At 40.8% G+C, this 13371-nt stretch overlaps 1 protein-coding gene across 1 annotated transcript; it reads left to right on the top strand.

The window, feature by feature from the left end:
• The first annotated feature begins 864 nt into the window (after positions 1–864).
• fut10 (fucosyltransferase 10) lies at positions 865–13166 on the top strand. Its single transcript, XM_072659297.1, has 4 exons — positions 865–1179; positions 3305–3575; positions 9542–10377; positions 11557–13166. The coding sequence occupies exons 1-4, from the start codon at positions 1099–1101 to the stop codon at positions 11779–11781; spliced, it is 1413 nt and encodes a 470-aa protein (XP_072515398.1). The 5' UTR covers positions 865–1098; the 3' UTR covers positions 11782–13166.
• Positions 13167–13371: the final 205 nt, after the last annotated feature.

Here is a 13371-nt window from a genome sequence, read left to right as displayed (position 1 = left end):
TGTGTATACTGACATTAGCTAATACATGTAGACACCAGAGCCAGTTTATTAGCTCTTCCTAGCCACCAGAATTTCAAATTCACTAGAAAGTGTGCCAGAGCAAGCAAGGATGTGGTGTATTACGCTAGGGCAGTGGTGGCTCAGCGGTTAGAGCGCCGGGATATCGATAACAGGGTTGTGGGTTCGATTCCCGGGCTCGGCAAGCTGCCACTGTTGGGCCCTTAAGCAAGGCCCTTTACCCTCTCTGCTCCCCGGGCGCTGGAGTTGGCTGCCCACCGCTCTGGGTGTGTGTGTGTACTCACTGCCCCTATCACATGTGTGTGTGTGAGTGTGTGTTCACTACCAGATGGGTTAAATGCGGAGGACACATTTCGCTGTACAGTCCACACTGTACAGTGACAAATACGTGCACCTTTTTAAATAGCTGAAAAATATAATACTAAAAACATAGCTTTATATGGTATGCTATGCTATGCTACACTGTGACTCTTGTGAGCCGTTGCATGTGCCAGTCAGTGCACAGCCCCTCAAATATTCACAAGCCCACTATAAAAGGAAAAACAGGGTTTTATTGAGGACAAAATAATAGGGTTGTGAACAGGTGTGTGAAAGTGCTTTTTTGCACCAACCAAAGTCAAATACTAATTCTAAGGCAATTGTATTAATCTTTTAAATAATAATCAAAATAAATGATAGATTACTTGAGGTAATGATTGATCACTAGTTATTGAGACGACCCCCTTCCCCCTTACACTCGTCCAGCGCAGTAAGGGAGCAGGGAGCGCCTCGCTGTGTTGAGATGAGCCCCAGTGTGCAGCTCTGAGGGGGGAGTGCTGGCTCCTCCTTCTGGCGGTGGGACTTTATTGTTCAGCGGAGCTGTTTTCCACACACTGCTGCGCCCGAACAGGAAGTTTGGAGGCACAACGTGGAAAATGGCCGGATTACAGCAACACACTACATCCCAAACTTGAACGATGTCAAGAATATTAGCGTTACACAGCAAAAACAAATGTCCGGGTGTGATATTTCAGCGACGCACCTGAAGTGAATCATGAGACTCGTCGCTCTGACTGTGTTCATCCGCGCAGGACTGTGGACATGGCGAGACTCTCTGTTAAGAGACTCTGTGTTTGGTGCCTCTGCGCTTCAGCCTTTGTTTTCCTAATCATAACTTTCCAGGTAACTGAAACATTGCTCGCTGTAAGACGTTAAGGCTTAAGGTTATGGCCACACCCATATCCCAGATGCCAGAGGGTGATGGAGTTTAGGGTTGCCTCCTGCTCGGGGTCTAACCCACTGCTCCTGTAAGTCTGTGTTACTTCGAGGCCTAGAAGGTAAAAGCAGTACAGAGCAGTACAGCGCAGTACAGAGCGGTATAGAGCGGTACAGAGCGGTACAGAGCAGTATAGAGCAGTATAGAGCGGTACAGAGCAGTATAGAGCGGTACAGCGCGGTACAGAGCAGTATAGAGCGGTACAGAGCAGTATAGAGCGGTACAGAGCAGTATAGAGCGGTACAGAGCAGTACAGAGCGGTACAGAGCAGTATAGAGCGGTATAGAGCGGTACAGCGCGGTACAGAGCAGTATAGAGCGGTACAGAGCGGTACAGCGCAGTATAGAGCGGTATAGAGCGGTACAGCGCAGTATAGAGCGGTATAGAGCGGTACAGCGCAGTATAGAGCAGTATAGAGCGGTACAGCGCAGTATAGAGCAGTATAGAGCGGTACAGAGCAGTATAGAGCAGTACAGCGCAGTATAGAGCGGTACAGAGCAGTATAGAGCAGTACAGCGCAGTATAGAGCGGTACAGAGCAGTACAGAGCGGTACAGAGCGGTATTGAGCAGTACAGAGCGGTATTGAGCAGTACAGAGCGGTACAGCGCGGTACAGAGCGGTACAGAGCAGTATTGAGCAGTACAGAGCAGTATAGGCTGCTCCTCACCTCCATACCTCCATAAATCTCACTTACTTTGAGCAGTTCAGTTGGTGGAATAAGCCTTTATAAATATTTATATATATATATGGGTGTATGTTAGTTGTCATAAAAAGCTTGTGTAAGTCTAGTGAAGCCTTATTACCACTGCCCTCTTATAAAAAAGTGCTACATGCATTTTTAGCACTGTTATTTTACAAGTGTAGTCTTGACTAAACTGTCAGTCAAAGCCTGTATGTGCCTACTGATCTAGCTCATTTGTGCTTTTTAAAAAAATTAATCACACATCATGAAATGAATGGGTTCAAATATTACACTAATCTCATATTAGGCCTCATATTTAACCTAAATATTAGGCCCAAATCTCAGGGTTGGAAGAACTGGTGTAGCTGTGTCAGTCCGCTCTTCTCCACCATGTGTTGTGCATTAATGTTTTCTTGTTTGCAGGCACAGTTATGCACTGGTTGTCCAGTGATGCTCTTCCAGGGTTAGCTGACTAACTCTTGGATGAAACTATTTCCCTTTCCTCCTTACTGGTATTCCTTATCTTTCCCTCTAACCACGACAAACATCACCTCATCACCTTTCCTCTTTCCATATCCACACTGAGAGAAACGGGTCTGCTCAGTTCCTCAGCTGCATTGTTATTCTGAGGTGTACTTTGCCCTACATGTAGTTTACTATAGTAGTGTCTTCTGTTTGAGGTGTTAATGCTGTGTTGGGGAGTCTGTGCTATTACTTTTTTTTCATTTGCCTTTTCCAATCCATCAGAAACTGATCTTTCATATCTTAGATGTGTCATCTGCCTTTTCCTTTCAACTGCAGCTTACAGTGATGGTTCTGCTACAAATTAGATGTACCCTGTTTTCCTTTTACCTTAAATGAACTGCAGCTAGAAGGCTAATGTAGCTAAAAAGCATTAGACATGTGTATCTCACCATGTAGCATCATGCAAACAGCATGTCTAAATCACACTTTTCTCAAATTGACTTTGATATATTTTCTATCAAATGGATGTGATACATTTCTTTAGCCATTATCTATTCGAGATTTTTAACAGCTGAATTGAGCTATGGAAAAAAATGACCGTGTGACTAAACCATCATTTTAAAAATATTTAAAATGTATTTTTGTCACTTTCCATCTTTTCTTAGTCTTTTATGGACTATATAAAGAGTATTATGTATGTTCTTTTGTCTTAATGAAGCATGGGAATGTAGATTATTTATGTTCAGTTGTTTGTCTGCATGTCAAGTCCATACCTGCTTCCACCTAACTGTACATTGCTGTACATGAATACAAAAGTAATTTCAGAACATGCTATGGTGACCAAGTTTCAGCGTGTCCTGATGGGTCTTCTATTTATGTTTAGGTTGTAGAGGAGCTGGGCCATGTTGAGCACACAGCACACAGACTCCCGCTTAAGGGAAGAGAGGAGTTAACCCAAATCCAGCCAGACAGCAGTTTGCTCGCTGAAGACAAGATATCTGCTGCTTCTGAAGACTGGTACCCCTTTATAGTGTGGTGGTCCCCACTGACTGGCGAGCTGGGGCGGCTTGGGGAGTGTGGCAGTAACAGATGCTTTTTCACCATCAACAAATCATACCATGCTCACCCATCTACACACGCCTTCCTGTTTTATGGTGAGTCACACTGGACCTGTGCCTCAGGGCAAGATGCTGTGTTCTTATTGTATTGTATTTTAGTCATTAGCTTGTTTTGCAGATCGGCATGAGTGATAAAGCCAAGAGATACTCCATCCAGATGCACAGTATGTATAGTGATATATAGATTTTCTGAGGTTTTATACCAACAAGAGCAAACACATTGCAGAAAATACAGTGTTGCGCGGTATGGGCTCTTTAAGTGAATATCAGGCGCTGTGGGAAATGGGCAGAGAAGAAAAGTCTGTATTATTATTCTGTGAAATAAAGCAATAGACTATGGTAAAATGAAGTTAGGGATGTCCCAAACCAAGCATATTTTAATGGATTGGGTGTCAGCAATTTTATTCCCATTCTAGTTCCAATTCTTTGTTTTAACCATGTTGTTCAGAGCACCATCTGGTGTCCTCAAGGTGCTGTTAATGGACATTATAGCCTTGTTGGCAGCAGTGAGGATGTTCTTAGAATGTAAATAAGCCACATTAATTGATTGATGACTTTATGTTCTGAGATACGAATTAGCTGTGCGTTAGGATTTGCTATATTGTGTTTAGCTACAAAGGCTGATGGATATACCTGGAGTATCGTGGAACCTTCTGTTCCTTCAGGCTCTCTGTGTTCATAGTTAGGTTTCTCTGAAGGAGAAGGACCTTGTGAAAAGAAAAAATAAAGAAAAAATAAAATCAATCAGAGAAAGTTCAGGATTGAAAGGAAAAATTAATAAACGCATCTTTTGTAAACATTTAGCCCACAGGGGGGTTTGGATCACATTGTTTTTCTCTGTGTTGCCGACTGGTGCTGTTGGCACGTGCACATGACTGACAGATTCACACTGTGCACAACTGAATCAACAGTAAGGCAACAAAGATGAAGACACACATCTGAGCAACATACAATTGTGAGGATTACAAAAACTCCACTGTTACAATATAGCAGACAGCAGAGTGAATTGTGAATTCAGAGAAAAGCAGCAGTGGATTCAGTTATATTTAAGGACAGAAGTACATATGAACTGTATGTACAGCTCATGATAGTGGATGTATATGTGTCCCAAAAGTATAGTGGCACAGTGACACCATTTTTGTAATTTCGCTTCTGCTCTCTCTAAGACAAGGGCTTCCCACTTTGCTACCTACTGCTGCACCCAGATACTAAGTATTGATCACAGATAATGGGATCAGTGAGAGACCCACAGAAATAAATCAATCCACTGTTTAAAAGTTTATATATAATTTATTTAAATATGTATTGTAATCAATATCAAAAGACTGTATTATTGTATATGATACGGTTTCTTATGATTCCTTGTTTTTATGGCTGTTTTAGGCAGTGTAAGTATGTATAGAGATCAGTCAACTGCCGGCATTTTGTTTGTGCAAACAAGTTGACTGATATGAAAATGCAAATCCATTTGAGCTTTGCCTCTCTCAGTCATTCACAAACACCCTTTGAATATTTTCTCCTGAGCATTCTGGCTGCTAAATGACTTCTTAAATTCTGCAACATTCCTCACAATCCTCTCAGCTCATTTGCTTCCCAGTGTCTCTGTGGTGGTTTTAGTGGAAAGTCTTTGGCCTCCAGCAGGAAAGTTAATCCTGGCTTGGCTGACCCTGCAGCTTTCAGAGCTGCAGCCTTTGCAATCTCGGCCTTAAGCAGAGAACTGAAACCCTTGAATCAACTAATTATCTCACCTCGCGGACTGGAGGAGTGGTGGGGGGGTGGGGTGATGGGGGGTGGTGGAGTGAAACCATTATACTTTGTCAAGACTGTAATTCACATTAAGTCACCTCTCAGCAGAATACACAATGCTGAAGTGTGTGCTTATATATGGTCACACCATTAAAATGTCAAAATACAGCAGCGTTTTTCAATCTAATTTCTGCCACTTCTGTGGTAGTGCACAGCTGATTTTCAGAGACCACACTTCTGATAAGTTTCACATATAATAGAGACTTATGGACCATTTCTAAATTCTGTCAGTAAATGTTAATGTTAATTATATTATGTGAAGGTTGGGATGTGCACTCTGGTTTTGATAATTAAGTAATCGTAAGACTTAAAGAACGACTGACTGCTTAACTGTGGGGAAGGAAAAACTGTCAAAATGACCATATTGCCCTTAGCTTGCTCTAGGCTTAAGATGCAGTAGCGCAACATGCAGATGAATACAACTAAAAACCAGGTCCATTTAGACCTGTCTGTTTATACCTGGTCACTTCATCCGTCTTAAGTTTCCACATAAAAATGCAAAAAAAGTGTAAACACACCCAAGCCACATTTAAACCAAATCCTCCAAGTCTCTCCAAGACCCATTCTACAACCAAAACACCAGTAATAATTGAAGTTCGACTGGTGTGTCGCTGTGTGGCAATTTGACTAAGCTGAGACGCATTTAACTACCCAGTGTAAATACATGTGACTAAAATCATATCAAGATGTAATCCATGTAGTAACCAGGTGTAAATAGGGTCTAAGCTGCCACTGTTGGGCCCTTAAGCAAGGCACTTCCAAACCCCGACCCTGTGCACTGACCCCAGCATTCGGAGCGGGGAAGAATTTTGTTGTACTGTGTAAAATGTACAAGAGTAGAAGTATAATGCGATTAATGGTACTAAGGTACTAACCAGCACAGGGTTAGATGCTCAAGGACTCCTCGTCTTCTACGTGAGGTCATTTCACCTCGGTGGATGATATGCCAGCATGTTAATTTGTCAGAAAAATAGTTTCAACGTTTCTGAAACCTGGCTGAAGCTAAGCACACCAGTACGTGAAGGCTCTTTAAACTTGTAAAAAGGTACTTTACAATTTCTTCTTCAAACATTTCTTGAAAATCTATTTTTTTTAGGGAACCAGAAGTGTGTTTACAGAACCTTTTGTGGCACCTTCTTTTTTATTTTGTTAGTTTTTGTACAGGGAACCATGGCATAAATGTTAATATCTATGGAAGCAATACTACACACATGGGACAGATTAAAAAACACTGAATATTCCTTTAAAGTATGCCGTCTTCTACAATATATGGACAAAAGTATTGGGACACCTGCTTGTTTATTGTTTCTTCATGTATGCTATTGTCCAGAACAGGTGTGTGTGTGAGCGTCAACAATTGGTGTGACACAAAGCAGCTCAATACATTTAAAAGAAGGGGTGTCCACAAACATTTGGGTGTATAGTGTATATCAGTCAGTGCAGAATGGCTATGAAAACCACATGTTCTATATATATATATATTAATTGTGAGCAGTGCCTATTTAAATTTCTTTGAAACAAGTGCGGATAAGAAATATGGAATGGTGTGATGAAAATTTAGAGGCTAAAGCGTGTAATTGGTTCGTTGCTACTTTGCTCTGGGCTTACAATAACTCATCATATGCATCAGCTCTGTTCACCCAATACAGAAGAAGCATTTTGCCTTTGGAGGTTTTAGGAAAGCATCGTCCAAACATTTAAGTGCGGCACCACCCAAGATTTAGATCCCATTTGTTGTTAACGTTTTCTGTCATTTTCCTCTATACGGCACTGCACCTTTTTATTTACAGTCCATCCTTTCTCCTGAATAACAGATAACACAGAATGGTGCCCTGCGTCATTCAAGTGATTCTGATCTCCAGAGGGGTTCATGCACAATTACAGTGATAAGAGGCACTCGTCAATCCACTGTGGATGCCTGCTGCAAGCTAACTAACCTAATGCTGTGTCCCCTGTTCAAGTCCAGAAATATATAAGTGACAATATTACAGCTCTGCTAATACAAATGACTTATCCTGTGAATGAGACCCCACATGGAGAGATGTGTCTGGAGAGTTAAAGCGAATAGGGACAGTATTATTTCTACCTGAGTGTTTCCATAAGAACTATATAGTTCTTGCCAACTGTAATAGAGCAAATGTGATACATAGGTTTTTTGCTTTGAAAGGGTTATTCTTAACGAATGCTATTGATGAAGCACAGTCTCGTTGCGGTCAATAAGGAGATGAGTGTAGCAGAGCAAAGTCATGGACTTAGAATGTAGGTGAGTAGTATCTGATTGAGTAACCTGCTCTAACTGCAGTTTCTGGTCTAAGGCATTGCTTGGCTGGAGGTTTTTTTTATACAGATTTACACAGATCAGGGATAACATTAGCACCACCTGCCTTATATTGAGTAGGTTCACTGGTTGTGCTTTCTTGAACCACTTATTAGGGTAGGTAGGTAGGTACTGACCACTGCATACCAGAACACCCCACAGGACCTGCCGGATGTTTTGGGGATGTTCTGACCCTGTCGTCTTGCCATTACTGTTTAACCCTTGTCAGAAGGACTCAGATTCTTATGCTTGCCCGATGTTCTCTGCTTTTAACATCTTACCTTCAAGAACTGACTGTTCACTTGCTGTTTAATATATCCCACCAGTTGACAGATGCCGCCGTAGATAAAGATAATCAGTGTTTTTTACTTCACCGGTCAATGCAGCTGATGTTATGGCTTTTTGAACCTGCAGGGAAACAAAGACGATTGCAGATATTCCATCTACACTGTAATCTGTAAACATTACGTTTCCTTCAAAACGTTGAGAAACTGAAACTGTTGTGAATTAGCAAAACTAATTCTGTTAGTTTAAAGTCTGCAGATGGAGTAACTTAAGTGAACCTAATTCTGAAGTAAGGCAGTACCTGCATTCGACAGTTCAGGATCAAAAGTTAATATTTGTTGTTATCCTAATTATAACATATCTGGCTAAACTTAACACTTTGGCAGTTTTGTGGCTCCATCTATACCACAAAAGGGGATCTTTAAAGTGTCAGCTGTTATCTTGGACTGGAGGTCTAAACAGGTACCTTTACAAACTTCCACTCAGTCCTGGTGTTTTGGAATTGTGACCGTTGCACAGCAATAGTACCTTTTATTGTGGGACTGACCGTATTACAGCATATTCAGTATGAAATTCAAAGCATCTTTGGTTTATATTGTTTCTTGTAAAAGCAGTTGTATAAAAGCAATGGGAACACTCAAGCTGTGGTGGCCTATCTCATTGAATCAAATATCTAATTAGGTTATTCAAAAAATGGAAACCTACTTAAAACTTTGTAGTAAAACAACTGTTTTTTTTTTTTTTTTTTTTTTTTTTTTTTTTTTTTTTTACAGGATCTTTCTGTTAAGGCCTGGCCGATATGGAAGTTATAACTGATGCCAATACTGTTTACAAGGACTTTAACATGATCCTTAATTAAACATTTCAGTGGAAGTCAGTGTAAAAGGATTTTATTAGATTATATTGATTCATTCATCATAAAACATTACACAGTTGCTCAGTGGTTATTGATGACAGGGGTGTGGTTTGCTAAGCAGCCACTGTTGGGCCCCTGAGCAAGGCCTTAACCCTCTCTACTTCCCGAGTGCTGCAGCAAAGGCTGCCAACCGCTTCGGGCATGTGTGCTCACTGTATCACTGTGTTTGCTCACTAGTGTGTATATGTGTGTTCACTGCACAGATGTGTTAAATTCCATTTGTGTCCAATACAAATGATGAATATCGTTGTCTTGTTTTGTATCTATCAGCAGACTGTGGTTTGATTGGACATGCAATTCCTTACTCCTTAGGCCTGCATATTTACTGCAGTTGGCAGTAATGCCTATCCAGAGCAAGTTCTAACCCATTAAGAACTTGTAGAACTGTTGGAAAATATGTGGAGAAGGAAAATCCTGTGTAAGGTAGTCAACATGGTTAGAAGACCTACAGTATACTGCCATAGTGTGTGTGTGTGTGTGTGTGTGTGTGTGTGTGTGTGTGTATATATATATATATATATATATATATATATATATATATATATATATATATATATATATATATATATATATATACTCAGTAGTTGTCTATTCATTTCAAAAATGAAATTTGAGCCAATTTTGAGTGGGGGAAAAAGAAGAATTATTAGATATTCGCTTGTTTTTTCATCTCTTAAGGTACAGACCTTAACATCGAGAGCCTCCCTTTGCCAAGGCAGGAACACCACCAGTGGGCTCTGTTCCACGAAGAGTCACCCAAAAACAACTACAAGCTCTTTCATCAGCCAGTCATCACACTTTTCAACCACACAGCCACCTTCAGTCGCCATTCCCACCTTCCTCTGACCACCCAGCACCTGGAGAGCCTCCGAGTGCTGACCTCCCACACATTCCTGCTGCCCCTGGCTCAGAAGAACCACCTGAGACGGACTCTGGCTCCTGTGGTCTACGTTCAGTCAGACTGTGACCCTCCGTCAGATAGAGACATCTACGTGCAGGAGCTCATGAAGCACATCGAAGTGGACTGCTATGGCCAGTGCCTGAACAACAAAGATCTTCCCCCGCACTTGAGAGACTCTACAGCCATGGAGGAACAGAGCTTTTACCAGATCTTAGCGCAGTATAAGTTCATCTTGGCTTTCGAAAATGCCATCTGTGAGGACTACATCACAGAGAAACTGTGGCGGCCGCTCAAACTTGGAGTGGTCCCTGTGTACTATGGAGCCCCAAATGTGCACATGTGGCTCCCAAGTAACAGAAGTGCAATTGTGGTAGACCCCAACGAACCCCCAGAGAGACTGGCCCAGTACTTAAAGAGACTGGACAGAAACGACTGGGAGTATTTAACATACCTAGATTGGAAGCTGAAGCAAGACATCTCAAACCAGAGACTTGTTAAAGAACTGAAGGAGCGTCGGTGGGGCGTCCAGGATATCACCCAGGACAACTTCATAGATGTCTTTGAGTGCATGGTGTGTAACAGGGTTTGGGAGAACATCCACAGGCAAAATGAGGTAACCCATTGTTTAATAGCCAAGATGAAGTGCACACAGTTTTCCAATTAACCCAGATGTAGTTGGTTAAGAAAGACCTGTCTGAATCTTGCTCCTTTAGATTTGGTCAGGAGATGCTAGGCTAATGTAGCTAACAGGTGATGAATGGCAACTTGCAGCAGCCAACTTGGCATTGTGCAGACTGCATTTCTATGTATTCTGCAGAGCATTTCGAGTTAAGTAATATCATAAATGTTTGTTTCTACAGTGTTCTCACATGGTATGCCATGCTGTTGAATACTTTTATGTACAAATATTGCTATTAGTGTTATTTACATAGAATTAGCCTCATAGCTGAAGGTAATATGTCTTTATATACGTTTTATTATTAAATTTCTACATTATCATATTCCAACCTCTCTGAATTCCTTACAATTACACTGTAAGGTTGTCCTTGTTCCTATGCCTTTAGTGTGAATGACCTCTCTTCTGATTAGCTAGTCTGTGTCATATGCCATTTAAAAACTTGTCCAGGTTAAATCACCCCTTATAACGTTAAAATAAATGGGTGGAGCCAAACTGTAGCAGGCTGAATTGCTTGACATATGTAAATGCATCAATTGAACTCTTTGTTTGCCACTGTGGAATAGGTAAAAGCAGGGTGCTCTGCATTATGCAGAAACTAAATTTCATATAGCACAGTGCTGCTTTTCCAGCTCTGGATTTATCACTTGAAGTATCCAAGACCACACAGTCCTTAAACACACTTTGTATTGGTTGTAGAATGGCAATGTATACTTCATTTATTATAACGCTAACAGGAGGAGGCAGCTGGCCATTTATAGAAAGAGCTTTAGATGTACTGTATAATCCAGTAGTCAGTAACAATCCTCAAGAGCTTTTGAAGCTCAAAGAACTTTCACATATGTCTCTGTTTATTTGCGATTGTAAGGCATCTCGAATTATCCTGAAAACAAAAAACCCTTCGGAAATCCTAGATTATGCCTTTGATTTTCTCACTTGCTTACTTGCCAGCATTCGTGCTGTTGCCATGTCAACACGTTTCTTTTGTTTTACATGTCTCATACTCTCTCTCTCTGTGTGTGTGTGTGTGTGTGTGTGTGTGTGTGTGTGTGTGTGTGTGTGTGTGTGTGTGTGTGTGTGTGTGTGTGTGTGTCTCTCTCTCTCTCTCTCAATCAGGGTCTGCCTCCCCGGCTCTGGCAGGCTGAAGCAGACCATCTGAGATGCCCACCGCCCAAGCTCTTTGACTTTCCTGTAGAACCTTCCAACAGCTCCTCTCTGCGGCACATCTGGAGAGCCAGTTACGATCAGTCGAAGAAAGAAGCCAGAGCTCTGAGAAGGCTAGCATTAAGGAACAAAAACTTCACTCTTACACAGTTCTGGAGGGAGGTCTTCAGTGACTGAAGATGCATGCTCTCATTTATGCATTTAAAGGTTCAGTAAGGGGAACCTTTATTAAGAATTTAAGTTTTAAACACACACAGAATGTCTATGCTTCAGTTTAACCCAGGTACTGTTGTACCGCTTCTGTAGAAGCTATTCCATTGCTTTTATTATATTCACTTATGCAAAGGTTTTTAATTCTTCATTATCAAAGCATATCTAATCAATTGTTTGCAGACTTAACACATTAGATAAAACATAACATGTTAAATATTCAACAACTTTTGTAAATGTTGTACAAAAGCTTTCGGCACCTGTGAAAACTTAAAGTAGTAGTGCTCATTTACTGCTAAAAACACTGATATTAGAATAAATACATAAATAACATTTCATACTAAAAGTAGTGGCTTTACATCACTGTGTGCATTAAAACAGCTCTTTAACCATTGTTTAAAACAAGATTTTTTTTTCTAGATCTAATTCTTGGAAGTGCTTGGTCATGGGTTCATGAGATGCATGGGGAGTATCAGTGTTCCTGCCTGTGAATTAGTGTTCTTATAAGTCCTATGGTCTTTTTTTTTTTGTGGTCTTAAACATCAGATTTTGGAAAGTCCAAAATTCTGATACAGACACAATGTTGTGAGATTTGCATAACATAAATATACATTATTTAGAAAGTTATAAAACTGCTAATATAAAAATACTTATATATAATTAGTATAAATATCACAAAATGAATCTCAAAACGACAGATATTCAGACTACATCAGTATTTTAGTAACAATGTTATTGTTCTTCAGCTAAAGAATCTGATCTATGACCTATGCATGTAGCTAATCAGCCATAACATTAGTGCCACCTGCGTAATATTAAGTAGGTCCCTCTTGTGCTGCCACACAGTTTAGAGCATTTAAGGCATGGATTCCACAAGACTTCTGAAGGCATCTTGTGCCATCTGCCACCAACAGCAGCATCATTTTAGGTCCTGTAAGTTGGGAGGTGGGGCCTCCAAGGATTGCATTAATGAGTCCTGGGTGCCCATGACCCTGTCACTGCTTCACCGGGTATTCTTTCCTGGGCCACTATTGGTAGGTACTGACCACTGCAATCCAGAGAAACCACACAAGACCTGCCTGATGTTTGGAGATGTTCTGACCCAGTCATTTAGGCTTGTCTCAGAAAGTATCTCATCCCTGTGCTTATACCCATTTGTCCTGTTTAACACATCACTTTCAGGAACTGACTGTTCACCCCTTCGAAGATAATCAATGTTTTTCACTTCACCTGTGAGGGCACTAATGTTGTGGCTGATGGGTGTAACTGAAACCACATTTAAGTGTATTTCTGTACACAGTACTGGAATGACTAATGCTCACAGTTTTATTAAAGAAATACAATTTTTTATATTTGCTGATGTGTGTGTGAATGCTGTGTCTCTGCTTCACTCTCTACAGGCAAAGCCTTTTAAAACCTTTAGTTTACAGCTTTGATTTGAACATCAGAGATAGCACTTAAGATGTGTATATGTCTTTGTGAGTATTGGATGGAACGTTTTAAAGAAATGAGATGAATCGTGTTTGTTTTGAACGAATGTTCAGTATTTTTTGCAGA

This window comes from Salminus brasiliensis, chromosome 16 (genome assembly GCF_030463535.1).
Source record: "Salminus brasiliensis chromosome 16, fSalBra1.hap2, whole genome shotgun sequence".
Classification (NCBI taxonomy): domain Eukaryota; kingdom Metazoa; phylum Chordata; class Actinopteri; order Characiformes; family Bryconidae; genus Salminus; species Salminus brasiliensis.
This window is presented reverse-complemented; position numbering and strand designations above follow the sequence as displayed.

Bases quoted from the DNA above. Each gene is read 5' to 3' on its own strand.
- fut10 (XM_072659297.1), top strand. From the start codon at position 1,099: ATGGCGAGACTCTCTGTTAAGAGACTCTGTGTTTGGTGCCTCTGCGCT. The intron at 3,576-9,541 runs GTGAGTCACACT...TCATCTCTTAAG, and splicing joins ACACGCCTTCCTGTTTTATG to GTACAGACCTTAACATCGAG. The intron at 10,378-11,556 runs GTAACCCATTGT...TCTCTCAATCAG, and splicing joins ACATCCACAGGCAAAATGAG to GGTCTGCCTCCCCGGCTCTG.